Here is a 20582-nt window from a genome sequence, read left to right as displayed (position 1 = left end):
TATTATTTTTTTATTTACTTGATTAATTATGTGTTGAAGTTTTTATAGGAACAACCAACAAAGTTTTTATTAAATACTGCTTTATTAGTTTTTTTTACCTATTACGCTAAAGTTTATGTATTAATATAGCTAGAAAATATCACCTTTTTTTTGTATGAAAGTTAAAACATTGTTCACGGTGAAAAAATATATTTCATAATTTTTAGTGGATCGGGGCTCCGATCCGATTATCCATGATCCGAGTGGACCGGATATGGATTGACTTGTAAAATATCCGACTCCTGATCCGATCCGAATCCGATAAATTTAAATGGATTAGGATATGGATTTAGCTAGATCCGATCCAAATCTGATCCGTTTACAGGCCTATGTATATATATCACGGGTGATAAAAAACTGTCCAAACCGTGTAAACTATCCACTGCACCAAACTGTACTACAAAACGCGGTTTTAATTTTCATAATGCGGTTGCGGTTTTAATTTTTCACAAATAGTGCGGTGCAGTGTGGGTTGCGGTTTGAAATATTACTAGTGCGGTTCAAATCGCACCACACCGTAATATTATTATATATATATATATATATATATATATATATATATATATAAATATATTAGTGATTGTCAAATAGAATTATATTATATACATACCTATTATTTATTATTATGTTATATATATGCATTTGTTAAATCTCTTCCATTATTATTTTATCAATCTCTCATTACTATTATACCAAATCTATGTGAAATGATTATATTATTGTAATATGTCTCTTAGTACTCATATTTATTATTATATTTATTCTTTTGTTTGCATTATTTTATTTGTTGTAGCTGTGAAATAATAAATGGCATATAAATTTATTACAAGAAAAGGTTTAGTTATTGTATATTTAAATTTTATTTCATATTCAATTTTTATCCAAGAATATATCTTTGTCCAAATAATGAATCTATATTTCTATATTATCTTAATGAGCGCTAGCGGATAGTTCGCTTTTACAATACAAAATAAGGGTACTTCGGTAATTTTCTTTTTTTTTTTTTGCCTGCTCCGACCCGTTTACCCGTTTGTATATATTATTTAATTGATTTAATAATAGGTATGTATATTTGTTTGTACTCTGCTGAATATTTCTTGATTTATTTTAATGTTAATAATGTTAATGTTAATATTACATTAGTCAACATCTTAAATTACTGCTAATGCTTTTTACATATATACTTAAGATACATATGGAAAGGTGCATGCAGGAGAGTTAATGCAGTATCAAGTTTGCTCAATCTGTTCCATAATTTGTAAATGTTTTAAACTTTAACATATGGACATGCCTTCGTTGCATTGTCAATCACATAATTCAAAATTCAAATAATGCAAGAGGTCCTGTGTTTGCTTGATCACACCTTTCCAGTGCTCCTTTGATGATTCGTTTTTGTGAAAAGAAGTCGCTATGAATTCAGGCCAAGCTTCGCAGCATCAGACACGAGTAGGCGATGGTATGAAAGTCTTCCCATTCTTTTCATTCTATTTCAATTTTTTGTTTAATTTTGTGGATGATGGGATAATTTTTATGATAAACACTATAATAAAGGGCGGAAACGACCTCTTAGTCTATCTTCGTCGACCTCTAGTGTAGGTACGTTGCCTTCCATCGTACTACTCATCGACTCAGTGGATAATCTCAGGCGTGCTCTTCTATTCTAACGGTTGTCTGTCTAATTAAATTTGTTTAGTGCTCAGACGGCGAGGCGAGGAATCTGGCCTTGAAGCGTTTCTAGGTGCGAGATGCATTAATACACAGGGTGAAAAAGGTTACGCTGGAATTTCTCGCCATCAGAATGCCACTAGCACCTCTGCTGCACAACAAACACCTGGTATTAAGGCAATGAGTATTTGTCATGTGTTCTGCTAACTTAATGATTTTCCATCGTTTGTCTGATGTAGGAGTTTTTTGTATTGTACAGGTTATAATTTGCTAGCGTCGAGGAATGGAGCTTATCACGGTCTGAATAAGAATTGTGATACAAACAAAGGTTAAATACTCGTGATTGTGATTATGAATGTGATGTATTCTAATATTTTACAAAGCATTGACAGTTCTTCTGCATTGTTTGCTGAATTTGAGATTTCTAAACATTTTTGACAGAAAATTGTCATACACCTTATGATACAAGGAAATACAACAACTCCCACTCAAATTTAACATTCGAGAATATAACGAGTGATGGTCAACACTCTGTTAATCAGCATGCAAATTCAGTTTATGAGGAATATATTTCCTCAAATCCTCTTATTGGAAAAGGATACGAAAGACGAAAGAATGGCAACGTTGAACAAAGCACGGCGCATTCAGGATTGCTGACTAACAAAAATAGTAATAAAATCCAAAAATGCAGTACAAGTAAACATAGTAGGATATGTTACATAATTGATGATGTCACAGGTATCTAACTTGTTTAGTGTGCAGAAATGAAGATCAGAGTTTAGCCAGAGATCAGAGTTTGACGACTGCCAGCTGGATCAGAGTTTAGCTAGGATCAGAGTTTGCAGGCGGCTGATTTCTAGGAGAAGATCTGGATAAACAAGGAAGATAAAGATCAAGGAAGATTATGCAGATCAGGACAACAGAAGGATAGCTACTGATTAGATTATTTTAGGAAGCAGATAATTATATATCAATCAGTAGATATCATGTAACTGTGTATATAAACACAGTTTAGGGTTTACTCTAAGAGAGTTGAATATCGAACATATTATTCTTGTAACCCAGCAGCTCTTAGTGATAAGTTATAAATCACTAAGAGAGTATTTCTAAGCTACTGTGTTTTGTGAATAAGAGTTTAGTTAATTTATCCTCTTATTTGTGTTTTGTGTTTTGATTGTGTTCACTATATACAATAATATAGTGAGTTTATTCGGCCTAACAAGTGGTATCAGAGCGAGCTCTGTTGATATACCTACAGTGAGATCTTAATCACACAATCATGTCTGAAAAATCATAAACTTCAAATAGTAGATATGAGTCAATTAGGGTTCCGGTCCTTAGGGCATCTGAGTATCCTGTCTAGAAAGTGAAGATGGTCATGTTTCTGGAGGCCACAGATCCAGAATACTTGGATAAGATTTATGATGGTCCACACATGCCAACCAAACTCTCTGTTGCAATTGGAGATGAACCTCAGAAGATGATTCCCAAAAAAAAGAAGGACTATACTCCTGAAGACATCTCATCAATCAGCAAGGATGCAAAGGTGAAGCACTTGCTGCACAGTGCTCTGGACAATGCTATGTCCAATAGGGTGATTGGATGCAAAACTGCAAAAGAAATATGGGATGCCTTGGAAATCAGATGTCAAGGAACTAAAGCCATAAAAAAGAACAGAAGGACCATACTTACTCAAGAGTATGAACACTTTGATTCAAAAACTGGTGAATCATTAACTGATCTTTATGACAAATTTGTCAAGCTGCTGAATGACTTATCTTTGGTGGATAAAGAATATGACTTGGAAGATTCAAATCTCAAATTCCTACTGGCTCTTCCTGAAAAGTGGGATTTGAAAGTAACCACCATAAGAGACAATCATGATCTTGAAGAGATGTCTCTTGATGACATTTTTGGATGACTGAAAACCTATGAACTTGAGATGGAACAGAGAAATAAAAGACATGGAGGGAAACCTAAGCCTGTTGCTCTAAAAAATCAAGGAGAAGCTGCTTTGAAGAACAAAGGGAAAACACATGTCACAAAGACTGACACTGAGTCATCAAACTCTGATGATGACTCATACTCTGATGTTCTCTCAGACTCTGAGGACAGTGATACTGAGATGATGCAGTTGGCAGCTTTGATGGCTAAAAGCTTCAAGAAGATGGCTTACAAGAATTTCAATAAAGGAAAGAAATTTTCAAGGAAGGACAGAAGGCTTCAAAAAGAATGAAGGCAAGGAAGAAAAATCTGGAAAAGCTGATAAGTCTAAGTATACCTGCTTCAATTGTGGTGAAAAGGGACATTTTGCAACTGAGTGCAAGAAAGCCAAGAATGAAAATGGACAAGCTTTTATCACCAAGAAAGGAAGCTGGGCAGACTCATCAAACTCTGAGGAAGAAGCCAACTATGCTTTGATGGCAAACACTGATAACAGATCTGAGGCTGTTGAAACTAAGGTACCTCATTCTACTCTTGCCTTTAACACTGAAGATATAACTGAGTTAAGATTATTCCTTAAAAGCTTGCATATCAGTTATAGAGATCAGACTTTAGAAAATGAAAGATTGAAATATGAAGTCTTAGATGTTAAGAAAAGGAATGATTATCTTGAGAAAGAACTAGTTCAGATGTTGGAAGTTCAGAAAGAAAGAGATGACTCTATTTTCATTAAGAATGAACTGTTAAAGAAAAATGCTACTCTTGAATCAGAACTTGCTAAAGAAAAGGAGATAATAAGAACATGGACTAACTCAGGAAAAACCACTCAAAATATCTTAGGAAGTGGAAATTGGAAGAAAGGATTGGGATACACAGATAAAACTGAAGTTGAGTCATTAAAACAAGAGACTATTAAAATTGAAAGACCTAAGGTTACACCAGTTAGATTTGTTGCAAAATCAGAAATTCAGAACAAGTCAAAAACTGATAAACCTAAACAGGTTAACATAAAATTAGTCTTCTAAAAATCGCCGAGTCGGCCGAGTACTCATTCCGAGTGCTCATTTTTTACCCCTCGTCCGATCCGAGTTCCGAGTAATCGGGTTCAAAACCGATTTATTAAAAAAATCGGTCAAAACTCGGTTTGACTCCGAGTACTCGAGGTCAAATCCGAGTTTGGCTTATCATCTTTTTTATTTTTTTATTTGAAAATTATTTCAAAAGAGACTAAACGTAAATTTATATATGTTTTGTTCTTTTTTTGCAAAATTTTGACATTAATTAGACCGCATATGTGTTTTATCATTAAAACTTGTGAATGATTATTATGTCAAAAACTATCAAACAAGTAACTTTTATTTGAACTTCATTATTCCAAGTGTGTTATTAAAATATTAATATTATTAGATAATTTTATTATTAATCAGTATATACCTATATATGAGAGAAAAAATTAATTAAAAAAATACCCGATTAGGTATCCGATAACTCATTCCGAGTACTCTCCCGAGTTCCGTGTACTCATTTTTTTGGAACCAAACCGAGTTGGACCGAATTCTGATTTTTACAACCTTGCATAAACTTAATGACTCAGAAACAACTTAAGCATAAGCTCAAGGAAGTCAAGCAAGAAAACAGGATTCAGGAACCTAGGAAAAACAGAAACGGAAAAGTAGGTATAAACAAAAGTAATAACTACATGCCTATTCCAATTGCACCTAGGAAAACTTGTCATAACTGTGGAAATCCTAACCATCTTGCTTCTTTTTGCAGGAAGAATAAGGACATAAACACTATGTCTCCCAAATCAGAAGTTAAGACTAGGAATGTTAGATTTAGATCAGAAAATCCTTGTTTTCATTGTGGTAGTTTGTGGCATTCCATTTACACTTGTAAGGAATACCATAGTCTATATTATGATTATTATGAATTGAAACCTTCCTTGAAGAAAAAGATTGATTCCCCAAGTTCAAACTCTGTTAAAAAGTCTGTTAGCATAAACTCTGATTTAAACTCTGATAAATCTTCCGCTCTAGTGTTAACAAACTTAACAAGGACAAAGGATCCAAGCAAGTCTAGGTCCTTAAAACTAACCATTAGTGGTTTGTGTGATTGCAGGGCAACATGAAGAACATCCTAGTTCTGGACAGTGGATGCTCAGGACATATGACAGGAAATAAAGCACTGCTATCAGAATTTGTGGAGAAGGCTGGCCCAAATGTTTCTTATGGAGATGGCAACATAGGGAAAACTTTGGGATATCTGAACATAAATCTTGGAAATGTCATCATTCAATCTGTAGCTCTGGTCTCAGGACTTAAAGCACAATTTGCTCAGCATAAGTCAAATCTATGATAGAGGATATCATGTCAACTTCTTTGAAGAACACTGTGAAGTGGTTAGCAAAAACACTGGGAAAGTTGTTCTGAAGGGATACAGACATGGAAATATCTATGAAGCCAATCTTTTTTTAAACTCTGATAACTCTGCAATTTGTTTACTGGGTAGAGAGTGTTGAAGATAGCTGGAATTGGCACAAGAAACTTTCTCACCTGAATTTCAACAATATAAATGAATTAGTGAAGAAAGATCTTGTAAGAGGACTGCCCAAATCAGTATTTACACCAGATGGCCTCTGTGATCCTTGTCAAAAAGCAAAACAGAGGAAATCCTCATTCAAAAGTAAAACTGAGTCCTCAATTCTTGAGCCTTATCATCTGCTACATGTTGATCTATTTGGACTAGTAAATATCATGTCCATTGCAAAGAAAAGATATACTCTGGTCATTGTTGATGAATATACCAGATATACATGGGTGTACTTTCTACACAGCAAGGATGAGACATCTTCTCTTCTGACTGAACATGTCAAGCAACTGGATAAAATTTCTAAAGATGTAGTAAAGATCATCAGGAGTGATAATGGCACTGAGTTCAAGAATTCTAAAATGGAAGAGTTCTGTAAATCAAATGGAATTAAGCAAGAATTCTCTGCACCTGGAACACCTCAGCAGAATGGTGTAGTGGAAAGAAAGAACAGAACTCTAGTAGAAGCTGCAAGAACCATGCTGGAGGAAGCAAAATTGCCAACCTATTTTTGGGCTGAAGCTGTGCAGGCTGCTTGCTTCACACAGAATGCAACTTTGATAAATAAGCATGGGAAAACACCATTTGAGATGGTTAAAGGCAGAAAACCAAACCTGACATATTTTCATATATTTGGTTGCAAGTGCTTTGTTCTCAAAAGCCATCCTGAACAGTTGACCAAATTTGACTTAAAAGCTGATGAAGGAATTTTTATTGGCTATCCACTGTCAACAAAGGCCTTCAGAGTTTATAATCTGAGAACAAGGGTGGTCATAGAATCTATTCATGTATCTTTTGATGATAAGAAGATAACTGGCTTGGAAGATTTTAATGAACATGACCAACTGAGATTTGAAGATGAAGAAGCATTCTCTGATCAAATAAACTCTGATTTTGAAATTATGTCAGAATATGTTATTCCAAATCATCAACCTCAAGCATAGGCTGAGGGAGAGCACAATAACAATGAACATCTGGAAGAAAATGACGAGGAATTATCAGACAACACAAGCTCTGATGCAGATTCATCAAACTCTGATAGATCACTATCAGAAAATAATGAGAGCATATCTTCAGGGGGAGCATCAGAAAATCAGAATGCTCATGAAGACAACATGAATCATGGGGGAGAAGCATCAGAGAATCAGAATGATAATGGAAATAGCATGGATTATGGGGAGGATCCAGTTCCAGAAGTCAATTGCAACATGCAAGAAAGTGGACAAAGTCTCACACACCAGATCTGATAATTGGAGATCCAGATGCTGGAGTGCAAACTAGAACAGCAACAACAAATGAATGTCTGTTTCATTCATTTCTATCTCAGACAGAACTCAAGAAAGTGGATGAGGCTCTTCAGGATGCTGATTGGGTGACAGCAATGCAAGAAGAGCTAAATGAATTTGAGATATATAAAGTCTGGACCTTGGTACCAAGACTCAAGAACAGATCAATAGTTGGTACTAAATGGGTGAAACAAAACTGACAGTGAAGGCATAATCACCAGAAATAAAGCAAGACTGGTAGCCAAAGGATATTCTCAACAAGAAGGAACTGACTATGATGAGACCTTTGCTCCAGTTGCAAGGTTAGAAGCAATCAGAATCTTTCTGGCCTATGCTGCTCACAAGAAATTCAAAGTTTTTCAGATGGATGTGAAGAGTGCATTTCTCAATGGGGAACTGGAGGAAGAAGTGTATGTTGAACAACCTCCAGGTTTTGTAGACTCCAAATTTTCAGATTATGTCTACAGACTTGACAAGACACTCTATGGACTAAAGCAAGCTCCAAGAGCATTGTATGAAACTCTGGCTCTATTTCTTTTAGAAAATGGATTCACCAGAGGTACAATTGACAAAACTCTATTTTATCTCAACCATGGTAAAGATCTGCTTTTAGTTCAAGTGTTTGTGGATGATATCATTTTTGGCTCTACTAATTCTAAACTCTGTGAAAGATTTTCAAAACTTATGCAGTCTAGATATCAGATGAGCATGATGGGAGAGATGAGTTATTTTCTGGGACTTCAAGTCAAACAGACTGATGAGGGGATCTTCATTAATCAGTCTAAATATACCAGGAACCTGCTAAAAAGATTTGGCATGTAGGACAGTTCAGCTGCCACCACTCCCATGGCAACAGCCACTAAGTTAGATAAAGACACTAGAGCATCAGTGGATATTACTAACTACAGAGGTATGATAGGCTCACTTCTATATCTGACAACAAGTAGACCTGATATCATGTTTGCTACCTGTCTCTGTGCAAGATTTCAAGCAGATCAAAGAGAACCACATTTAGTAGCAGTCAAAAGAATTTTCAAATATCTCAAGGGTACAGTTGAGATGGGACTCTGCTATCCTAGAGAATCAGACTTTACACTAATTGGCTACTCAGATGCAGATTTTGCAGGATGCAAAATAGACATGAAAAGCACCAGTGGAAGCTGCCAATTTCTTGGAGGCAGAATAGTTTCTTGGTTCAGTAAGAAACAAAAATCAATCTCCACATCCACTGCAGAAGCAGAGTATATTGCCGCAGGAAGCTGTTGTGCTCAGATTTTATGGATGAAAAATCAGCTGCTAGACTATGGGTTAACTCTAACTCAAATTCCTATTTATTGTGATAACCAAAGTGCTATTGCTATGACAGGAAATCCAGTACAACACTCAATGACCAAGCACATCAGCATCAGATATCATTTCATCAGAGAACATGTGATGGAAGGGACAGTGGAATTATATTTTGTCCCTACAGATCAGCAGTTGGCAGATATCTTCCCCAACCTCTGGCTAAAGCAACATTTACAAGACTTGTAAATGAACTAGGGATGATCTCTGGTCCTATCTAAACTCTGCTTAGTTGTCTACAAACATATCAGTACTACTTATATGTCACAAACATGTTTTCTAACTGCTACTGTTATTCTCTGATCTAAACTCTGATAGTTATGTTCTGATATGGTAAACTCTGATGATTATACTCTGACTCGAAAAACTCTGATTGCATGATTTTTCCTCTGACCGACTGACATTCCTGTGAAGAACTTGTTGAAAATTCCTGAATTGAGTCATTAATAACTCTAAAGTCTAATATTTGTGACATTACAGATGTGTAAATTTATTTGACAACTTTCATGATCTTCATCTGACACTTAGACTGCCTTACTTCTTAGATATTAGATATGTAATCACTGTAGACTTTCTTTTATTCCCTTTATGAGCACAGAGTCATTAAATCTTAAGTCTGGATTAATCAAAATTATGCCTTCTCTTAAAAAAATAATAATAATAAATTATATTTCCTCCAGTACTCCTTTGAGATCTTAGATATTTTGTGTTGGGGACGACCCAAGTGCATTGCTGGTATTAAGCAAAATGCATGCATTATTTTTCTTGGGGACCTTTCACATTCTCTGATTACTGGAGAAATACTCTCAGCAGTAGGAAATTTATCTGATGATGGTTATAACTCACTTACCCTGAGAAGTTTCCATTCTGAAGATTATTTGTGACTTAATAAAGAGAAGCGTATGTCAACTCTGATCCATACTATAGTCGACTCTGCTGCCTATGGAGTGTTTAAATAATTTTCTGACAAACTGGTTCGTTCTAAAATTCTTGAGAATTTTGTCAATCTCTGTGTCAATCTTAGATTCGTGTATTCACACACTTTACACTCCATATCTGTGATTAACAAATCTCAAGACTTCGAGTGATTTTTGATTAAATTCAAATATATGTTTGTACACTCTGAGGATATATATTTGTCTTCTTGGACTACTCTTGGTATGTCATCTCTAGTCAGATAAATTTTGTGTATATATCTTGCCTTTGTCGCATATTCTGATATTTACTCAAACTCTGGTACAAGTCAATCTCTGATCGACTTCGGACTTTATTAAATGAATATTTGTCTCAGTAAATATCAGATATTATTTTCAAATGGTACAAAAATCTGTTTGCATTCTTTAGTGGAGTAAAACACGGGTGATTATTGTGTTTTCTCGGAAATTGCTATGTAACACAAGTTTACACGCAGTCGTCATAATCACTACTCCACTACCGATTTTTTACCGTTGAGGGACTGCCACGTGTCCCACTACTGATTTTCATCAGATGATCGCGTGCATACATATATATACTCAGTGAAAAGATTTTTATCTTTTACATTTACACACGCTTTTTACTCTCTCCATCTCTCTCTCTGCTTTCTACTCTCTCTTACCCATTTCATCAAACACATCTAATACACACTCAATTTTTCATCTTTTTACAGCAAAATGATGACCAGTGCTTTTGATTTCGATGGCGCTCGGTTTGTAACCAATAACTATGCTGCTGTCCTGGATAATGGTGAAGCTCCAAGCGAGTTTCATCTCATTCAAGACTTCCTGGCTCACAGTGAGCTAATGTACGCTCTAACTCAGCCGAAATCCATTTTTATGGCTCAAGTTCTCACCTTCTGGAGAACAACAAACTATAATGATGGGGGTGAACATGGCTCTCCATCTCTCACTTGCCAGTATGAGGGTCAGGAGTATTTTGTATCTCCTGAGACAATACGCAAAGCTCTTCATCTCCCAGAACATAGCAAGTTCAATGCATTAGTTTCCACTCAGACTCTCAGAGATATGATGACCTTCTTCGTCTATTCTGGTAGTACAGAAAAGATGGGGGATCTCAAACGCCCAAATCTCTATAAAGAATGGAGTTTCTTCTTCTATGACTGCATCACCAGAGCCTTCAGGAACAAGTGTAGCAATTTTGATGCTATTCCTCTATTCAGCCAACAAATTGGGTACTCTCCCATTCACAATCTCAAATTTGACATTGCAACTCCTATCTTGAGATTTATTGGTGAGAGGAGGAAAGAGAATAGGAATATAGTATATTATGCTAAATTCTACCAGTTGATATTCTCTTATTGTTTTCCTGATATTCCATTGCCTGAAGAAAATACTGAGCTACCTTTTAAAATTACTAAAAGGGCATTCACTGATTTAATTAAAAAGGATAGCAAGAAACCCCAACTTTCAGTATTTGCAATTCCTGTCACTGTACAGGATAAGTTGAAACTGGCCTTACCAGATAAATATGGTCCTCTATTCTCTGATGAGAACATCCCTCAACCTTCATCCTCCACCCCACAGGATGTACCAACCTCTAGTCCTTCCCAACAAGGGCCAGTTGTAAAATATGACCTTTCCTCTCCCAAGAGAACTCTTAGATCATCTAAGACCTCTCCTCAACCCTCACCATCTCCTCAACCCAAAAGGAAGCGGAAGTTTCTTAAACCAATCTCAGACTCTGATGATGAAGATACAGCACCTCCTCCATCACCTCCACCAGTGAAACAATCCAGAAAGAAGGTAAAGCCCACAAACATCACTGATCTGACTGTTGACCCTCCTCAATCAGAAGATACTCTTTAGGCCTTGGTTCCATTCTCTGATCAACCACATGCTGCAGACCCTGTCCTAGTTGAACCAATCTCTGTCATGCCACTTGAGGAGCCTGGTACTGCAGCTGCCATTCCTATGACAGAGACTCTTAGTCAAGATACTCTGGTTGAAGCTGAAGTTCAATAAGAACCCATATTGCACTTGAATCAGGAATCTCTGATTCAGAATGAAGAACATGCTGCAGCTCCTGTTCAGGAGATCTCTTATGCTGCATATTCTGATGCAGCCACAGAAGCTTTGGCTTCTCATACACTCAGCATCTTTGTCAATGATGATGATGATGATGATGATGATGATACAGAGGTCACATCTGTTCAAGCAACAGTTCCACCATCTGTTCAACCATCAACCTCTGATCAAGCACCAGTTCCAATCTCTAATCCTTCTCCAGTTAAGGATTCTGTGTCTCCAGTTCAGGATACTGTCTCTGAGCCTCCACAACCCTCTACTAAGATAAAAGTCTGTCAAATGCAATATCATCAGGGTATGTGCAGAGATAAACCTCTTTCTATAGAAGCCAGACTTTTCAATATAGAAGCTACTCAAAGGTCCATGCAGTCGACTCTGGCAGATTTGAGCTCCTCTGTAGCTCAGCTGGTTCAGTTTCTCACCTCTGCTGATGTCAAAAAGGGGGAGAAAGTGTCAAAGGACAAATGCTCATCTGACAAGCCACTGGAAAAGCAAAGGCCAGATAATGATGAAGATGGAAAGGAAGTTGGAGATAGAGACTCTGGAAAGCAAATCATACTGCAGATCAAAGATAAAGAGGAATCTGGAAATATTCAAGGAAGTAATAAGGTTGGAAACTCTGATACACTCAGAGACTCGAAGCGATCCTCTCGAAATGACTGTTGTTCCTCAAATTAAAAGTCTGACTGAAGTAGTCAGAAGTTCAAGGGAAATTTCAAAAGAACTGACTGTAGTAGATTCTGTAATGCCAAGTACTGAACAGGAAGGAGAAGATCTGATCTCTGAGTCAGATAGATTAATTGAAGCTGGAGATCCAAAATCTCAGAAATTCTGTCAAACCCTGAAATTCAGAAGAAAAGAAACAACCTTGTTCTACAAATCCCCATCTCTTCAAGCTATAGATGAAGCTGTTGCAAGAAAAATTTTTGAAAAAGAAAATCCAGGGGGTAGACATTGAAGCCATCAGACAAGAAGAAGAAAGATTAGCAGCTGAGAAGATGAAGATCAGCAAGCTAAAGTCTGATAAGGAGAAACCAATCTCTGATTCCTCAAAGAAACAATCAAGACCAAAAGAAAAAGGGATTGTAATTGGAGAAATCAATTACTCTGATATCAATAGACCCAGAACTAGAGCTCAAGCAAAGCCTGAGATTGAGTCCAATGATAAAGGGAAGAAACCTGTTGATGGTGTCCCTGTTTTAAAGAAGAAGTCAATTGTCAAGATTGCATCAGAAGCTCCTTCTCAAAGACTGGTACAGTTAAACAAAGCTACAAAGATAATATCTGATGTGTCTGGTATAGTTGAAGAAGAAGAGGAAGTTGGACTGACCAGGAAAAGAAGAACTTCAGAAACAATGGTCAAGTCAGTCTCTGATCTAAACTTAACCTCTGACATTGCTCAAGTTAAGACTCAAGGAGTAAAATAAAAATATGATAAGTCAGAGCCCGTAGAGACAAAAGCTTCATGGCTGAAGTCAAGCTCTGATAAATCTCAAGATCAGAACAAGAAGAAAAGCCTCTTTGGGAGCCTTGCAACCAGTCTATACAAGGAAAGCTCAATGCTGACCAGAATCAGACTTCATGGAACCAGATGAAAAGAAGCATATGACACAACTGGATTGGGTCATTGGAAAGAAAAGCTGGAAACCAGCTCAGTTGTCAACTTCAGAGATCCATATCCTCTGACTGATAAAGTTGGAGAAGCTGTTACCCAGAAGGACCTTGATAAGATAAAATCAGTACAAATTCTGATGGATACTTGTGATGGAACAGGTGACAAAGAAAAGATAGCAATCTTTCTCAACACTGGCAGAGTATACAGAATTTCAGAAGCTGATTTATTGCTGAAATCTCTAAGGGAACTTGAGCATATTCACTATATGCTTGAGATATAAAATGAAGCAACCCAGAGATGGTCTGATCTGATGAAAATGACTATTGTTGAAAAGAGGAGATTCTATGGAATAAGTCCTGATGAAGAATACATTCCCAAGATATCTCAAGATGATGATTCTGAGATTGAAATGTAGAAAAATAGCTCTGTTATGGAGACTATAGCTAATAGCAGAATCTTGGGATACAATAATGATGCAGATAGACCAAGGGTGATCCAACTGGGGGAAGCAATGAGAAAAAGCAAGGCAAATGCTTTGAGATCAGCTATATACCAAACTGGGGAAGACACTGAAGAGCTCAGTACTGTTAAAGCCCAGATGATACAAGATCTGAAGCAGATTGAAGAAGATCTGATTAATCAGTTTGTCAGAGAAAGCTTTGGATATAGGCTGATTGGATAGATAGTAACTGCTGGTTCTGCAAGTTGTAATTAGTTCTGTGAATTAATTATTCATGCATTTGTCCTTAGTCATTTTTGACATCATCAGTATATATATATATAGTAACTTGTTCATTCTGTCTAATGTACAAGTTGGGGGAGATTGTTACATAATTGATGATGTCACATGTATCTAACTTGTTTAGTGTGCAGAAATGAAGATCAGAGTTTAGCCAGAGATCAGAGTTTGACGACTGCCAGCTGGATCAGAGTTTAGCTATGATCAGAGTTTGCAGTCGACTGATTTTGAGGAGAAGATCTGGATAAACAAGGAAGATAAAGATCAAGGAAGATTGTGCAGATCAGGACATCAAAAGGATAGCTACTGATTAGATTATTTTAGAAAGCAGATAATTATATATCAATCAGTAGATATCATGTAACTGTGTATATAAACACAACTTAGGGTTTACTCTAAGAGAGTTGAATATCGAGCATATTATTCTTGTAACCCAGCAGCTCTTAGTGATAAGTTATAAATCACTAAGAGAGTATTTGTAAGCTACTGTGTTTTGTGAATAAGAGTTTAGTTAATTTATCCTCTTATTTGTGTGTTGTGTTTTGATTATGTTCACTATATACAATAATATAGTGAGTTTATTCGGCCTAACAGGATACCTTCTTTTGTCGAGTTGAACACTCCTGGCACATGTAAACCATTCACGTGACAACCTATTTTTTCAGCTTCCAGCGTAATTATCATGACCACTGATTCTTGCAGGTCGTAGGGTGCCTTTCAAAGAGATTGATTTAAACCAAACATCGAGATTGAGGGTGCAAGGATTTTCAAGCAATGCAACTCGTGCAACCAGTGAAGTTTCAGGTTGACGTTTTCTTTTCAAATGACCTAAACAGTGTAACAACTCCTTAACAATGTCGTCTGTAGCCTGAGTTTCGCGTGCTTATTATTTTGCAGGAGTATACATTCCAAGGCGTCGCGGTCCAGGTATTGCTACCTTACTTGAGAGGAAACAAAGTCACAAACAAAAGGATGCAGACAATGTTGAATCCGTCAAGAAGTTATATTCACAATTTGAGAATGCTGTCAGTGATTACTAGACATCTGACGATGAAGAGGTTGACGAAGGTATGAAATGTCTTTTCCACAAATTTATTATATGAGCACATTATCAAGGTGAATATTCTATTATTAAACTAAGCTATGACTTTTCAGAGGAAGATGATGGACGTACTGCTGATTTGCGCACGTGGAAAGATTACATGAATCTTGGACCGCCTAATGTCACATGTGCAAATTGTGGATCCCTTATGTGGAATATGGAAAGAAATAATAAGTCTATTAAGACTGTCCCCCCCACTTTTTCATTGTGTTGTCGAAATGGACAAGTAGTGCTGCCTAAGGAGAAGAAACCTCCCGAGCTCCTTCAGTCATTGCTCACATCTGATCAGAGGTCAAAGAATTTCAAAAAAAACATAAGAGTCTACAATGCAATGTTCGCAATGTCCTCCAGTGGTGGTAAAGTTGACCACAAAATAAATCATGGTGGTGCTCCTTATTGTTTTAAAATCAGAGGCATGAACCTTCACTTTGTAGGCAGTCTGCTGCCGTTGGAGGGTCAAGCACCGAAGTTCTGTCAGTTGTACATCTATGACACTAGGAATGAATTGAATAATAGGTTAAATTCTTGTGGGAATAAGGTCAGTGAGGATATTGATCACAGTATTGTGGAGGACATACAGGGTATGCTGCACACACACAATAACTTTGTTAGGCAATTCCAAACAGCTAGAGAACGATTCAAAAGTAATGAGCAAGATGAGTTCAGGTTGGTTTTGGTCTCTTCGCAGGCGGCTAATGGAAGGCCAAACAAAGTTGGTCCCTATGATGAGGTTGGTAGTCTGATTGTGAATCAAAACGAGGACACTTCTGGATTCAGGGACACCGTAGTTGAGACACGACAGAAGGAGTTGAAAAGAGTCTGGGAAACAGACGTTTATTTTATGCAGCTCCAGTATCCATTGCTTTTTCCGTTGGGAGAAGACGGTTTCCATACTAAAATCCCTCTTAGAAAAAATAAAAAGAAGATTAAAAGGAGCGAACAATGAACAAAATCCCACTGATCGGGATACAGAGCCTGGACCCAAGCAGCGTGACCATGTATCGATGATGGAGTATTATTCCTACAAGCTGATGATACGGCTGGACGAAGGTTAATACTTTGATTATTAAGCATTGTAACATTGTTTTGAGTACGTGTTAGAATTCAGTTGTGTTGATTCATACCAGTGCACCTATGTACGCTAATGTGTTTTTATCTTTCTATGTTATTTCAAGGCTTGACACCTCATATGGGTGGTCGATTGTGGCTGCAATACGTGGTCGATGCCTTCACAGCTATTGAGATGTATAGGTTGGACTGGATAAGCGGGAATCAAACAACAATTCGGTCTGATCTATACAACTTTGTACGCGATGCAATCAGAAAAGGTGATAATGACCCAAGTCAGGTTGGCAAGCGTGTTATACTCCCGGCCTCATTCACAGGATCACAACTGATTAGTCCATATTTTTGCATATTTAAGTGCCTATCTTTTGTCTATTTTCGTAGTATTAATTGCTTATTTATTTTATTTCAGGAAATTGTAGATAAATAAAGAAAGAAGAAAAAATGCAAGAAAAGAGAAGAAAAGGAAAATAAAAGAAGAAAAGAAAGAGTTGGCAAGTAAAGGGCACATGGAGGGCTATGATCCACCCAACAAACAAGGCACATGGATGGTCAAGATTTAGCTACCCTACCCCTAAACCCTAATTCTTTAGTTATAAATACCCCATTCTCTTTACTTGTAATGACCTACCTAGTTACCTACTCACCTTTTCTACCTAGTCATTTCTATAGTTAGTATCTTAGATAGATTTACATTTTGCTAGCCCCAATTTCCTTTCCAAGCTTGTATACACTTTTTAATTTCTATGCAAATCTCTTTTAGCTTAATCTTGTATTGTCTTTTTAATTTATGTTCTCCAAGTTGAATGACTCTTTTAAGTACCACCACATGCTTTTAAGCTTTTGGGAAATGAAGAATCATTGAGCTTGTGATTAGTGTAGATCTCTTAATTTTTAGTTTTAATTTTCAAGAAGAAGGTAAAAACTCTAGCACAAAATATGATTCGTGTGGGGGTTAAATCTTGAAATAATTTTAAAATACTACATATATTCAGTATTATTCACCAAACGATGTTTATTCGACTTGCTCTATTTTTGCTTAAGCTTGTTTAATATATTCACACCTCCCCTGTTTTCGTTCCTTTTCTAAGAAAACACAGACACCACCTTCCTTTCCCCTGCTTTCGTTTAGTTTAAACAAATCATCCGAGTTGCTGTTTACTTTTCTTTTGCGCCGAGTCATGCACTAAATCTTTTACTGAGTTGCCGAGTCATGCCGAGTTACGAGTTGGGTCTTTGTTTTTTGGTTTATTTTCTGAATGCTAAGATCGTTTAGTGAGTTTTCGTTTCGATTTTGCTGAGTTGTAGTTACAGTTAATTAGCTGAGTTGCTGGGTTAGTTTGAGTCCCCGAGTCTCGAGTTTGTTAAGTCCGCTTGCGAGTCGCTGCCATTGTTGAGTCTGCTTGCGAGTTTATGGGTTTCGTTTAAGCTGAGTTTCCGAGCTTTAAAACAGAGTAATGTGAGCTGGGTTTATAGTTGAGTCGTGATTTTTGTTGCTGCGTTGTCGAGTTTTTGAGTCTGTGATTCTTTATTTTAAACCTGCATTTTCTTCCTCTTCAACCTTGTTACTGAATATCACTGTGTTTTAAACCGAGTCGATGAGTTTCGTTTCCGAGTCGGGCCTTTCTTTATGTTTGCTGTTCCGATTTGGGCATTGTTTGCTTGTTAATTAGTTGTAGTTTGTATTTGTTTTTTTTCTCTGAGTCGTAGTCCTGCAGCGAGTCGAGTCAGTCGTATGTTTATGTTTAACAGAGTTGTCGTTGGTTTAGATTCACAGTCGAGTTCCAGTTTCGTTTCCATTCGAGCTCCTGGGTTTGGTTTTGTGTATTGCTGCGATTTAGTTTTGTTTTTGAGTTTTGTCGAGGAGTCCTGTAGTTAGTTTATATGCCGAGCTGCCGTTTTTTGTTACCGAGTTCAGATTCCGAGTTTGCTGTTTATCGTTGTGTTTTACTGGTAGTTTTTGTTGTTCAGCTTTCTTGGTCGGGTTGTTTGTTTCATTAATCCGAGTTTCAGTCAAGGTGTAGAATGGTGATTTGTATCGAGTCCTTTAGTTTATTCGAGTGCAATGTTCTGTTTTGTTGAGTAGTAGCTCCTTGCTTGGATATTTCTTTTCTTTACATCCTACTTTTTAGTTAGATTTTCCTGAATAAAAAAATGGCATTTTGAAATGTTGTGATTTGGCGAACAGGTCAATGTCGAATCTCTGTAAACATTTGTGTTAAATAATTTAGTATCTCTTAATCGATTTCTGTTGACTATTAATTATATAATTAGATTAAATGGTTTTAGATTTAATTAAAAAAAAAATACCCATTTCAAAATATTGTTCTAATTCGCCTAGGTTAAAAATTAAGGATTTGCGAAAAATAATTTAATCTCTGTGGACGAATCTTAAATATTAAAACGGTGATCGTGCGCTTGCGATTTAACGTTATTATTTTGAGCACATCAACAACGATATATGTCGCAGTACTTCAAAGATGCATTGGCTTTATGTCGTTCAATTGGACATCCTTCGTTGTTTCTCACAATGACGTGTAATACCAAATGGCCTGAGATAACTGATATGATGAAGCACTTACCAGGTGTAAAGGCTTCTGATGCACCTGATGTTATTGCTCGGGTCTTCAAACTTAAGCTTGATCAGCTAATAGAACTTATTAAAAAGAAGAATTATTTTGGTCGGTGTATTGGCTGTAAATTTTGCTCAAATGTGATTATATAATTTTTAGAAAATTGTATTCCTTTATTAGTGGTAATATTTTTTTAAAGTGCTTTTTAGGCTGATTCTTGCGACGAACCATATGATAGTAATTATGTTGTAAAAAAAGTTATTCACTATATTTAATTTTTGTAGGTACAACAGCAACACTTATTTTGATGATTGCGGTTTTCCTGTTTATAAACGACGGAATACCGAAGCCAAGGTGAAGCGTAAAAGACATGACCTTGACAATCGTTTTGTTGTCCCATATAACCGAGATCTGTTGTTGCGATTCCAGTGTCATATCAATATTGAGATTTGTAACAACTCTTGGTCGTTGAAGTATTTATTTAAATATTGTTTAAAAGGACATGATACCGCGACAATGATGCTCCGAAAGTCGAAAGGAAATGGTAATGTGGTAAGTGCAGATAATAAATCTCGACAGATGAATGAGGTCAAGAATTATCTAAATGGTCGCTACATTTGTGCTTCTGAAGCGTCTTGGAGAATTTTTGGGTTTAATATTCATTCTCGATGGCCGTCTGTTGATCATCTTCCAATCCATTTACCCAATAATAAATATGTGAGGTTTAGAACTGGAGAGAGAGTCTCCAAGGGGTATGTGATAGGGCGGATTCGACAAACTCTAAGCTTGAATCTTGGTTTGTAGCCAATAAAATGTATCCTGAAGCCAGGCAGTACACGTACCAAGAATTTCCAAGTCATTTCACGTGGTTGCCGCGGGAATGCAGGTGGAAGCCGTGCCAAAGGGGAGAAGTGGTTGGCAGAGTTTCAGAAGTCCATGCAACTGCAGGTGATTTGTTGTTTCTTCGCATGCTACTAATGAGGAGGAAGGGAGTGTTGTATTTTGAAAACATAAGAGCCATTGATGGCATCGCGTATCCTACTTTTAAGGAGGCCTGTGGTGCTCTTGGTCTGCTGCACAATGATAAACAATGGAATGATGCCATGGAAGAGAATGCACACTCATCTTTGGCTCATCAGCTTCGTGAAATGTTTGTGAATATTTTATGTTACTGCTCTGTTACAAATCCTGGAGACCTTTGGCAGTTACACTGGCAGTCTATGGCAGATGATATTATACATAAGAAGCGGAAGGAGAGTGATGACAATTCTTTGCAACTATCTGAATCGGACATTCAAAATTATACCCTTGCTGGTAATAATATTTTTTGTATCAAAGTTATAAAGTATGTTAGGAATATGTGATGCTTGATGATACAAAGTATTTTATTCTTACTTAGAATAAAATTGCATGTAGCTGATCAATTGATGGCATGCCAAGGCAGTATCAATTGATCAGATTGACCCATCAACAGATGATGAGGTACTGTAACAAAGATGGAGTATGTTAGCAGTTGATGTAATGATAATGAGTACTTTTAGAGTAGCAGTTGATCTATCAATGGATGTTTAGATAGGGTGACATAATTGTAAATATGAGAA

General features: G+C 36.7%; 1 protein-coding gene across 1 annotated transcript; it reads left to right on the top strand.

Annotated features, from left to right (window-relative positions):
- The first annotated feature begins 12789 nt into the window (after positions 1 to 12789).
- Positions 12790 to 20345, top strand: LOC108212374 (uncharacterized). The gene is made up of 9 exons (XM_064089981.1): positions 12790 to 13290; positions 13918 to 14083; positions 14944 to 15045; positions 15139 to 15270; positions 15397 to 16227; positions 16519 to 16691; positions 18879 to 19093; positions 19266 to 19733; positions 19868 to 20345. The coding sequence occupies exons 1-9, from the start codon at positions 12790 to 12792 to the stop codon at positions 20343 to 20345; spliced, it is 3066 nt and encodes a 1021-aa protein (XP_063946051.1).
- The last annotated feature ends 237 nt before the right edge of the window (positions 20346 to 20582 follow it).

The sequence above is a fragment of the Daucus carota genome, chromosome 3 (genome assembly GCF_001625215.2).
Source record: "Daucus carota subsp. sativus chromosome 3, DH1 v3.0, whole genome shotgun sequence".
NCBI lineage: Eukaryota > Viridiplantae > Streptophyta > Magnoliopsida > Apiales > Apiaceae > Daucus > Daucus carota.
This window is presented reverse-complemented; position numbering and strand designations above follow the sequence as displayed.

Excerpts from the sequence above, each read along its gene's own strand:
- LOC108212374 (XM_064089981.1), top strand. The coding sequence starts at position 12,790 with ATGAAGCTGTTGCAAGAAAAATTTTTGAAAAAGAAAATCCAGGGGGTA. Across the intron at positions 15,271-15,396 it reads ACAATTTGAGAATGCTGTCA|AGGAAGATGATGGACGTACT; the intron begins GTGATTACTAGA and ends ATGACTTTTCAG. Across the intron at positions 19,094-19,265 it reads AAGAAGAATTATTTTGGTCG|GTACAACAGCAACACTTATT; the intron begins GTGTATTGGCTG and ends TAATTTTTGTAG.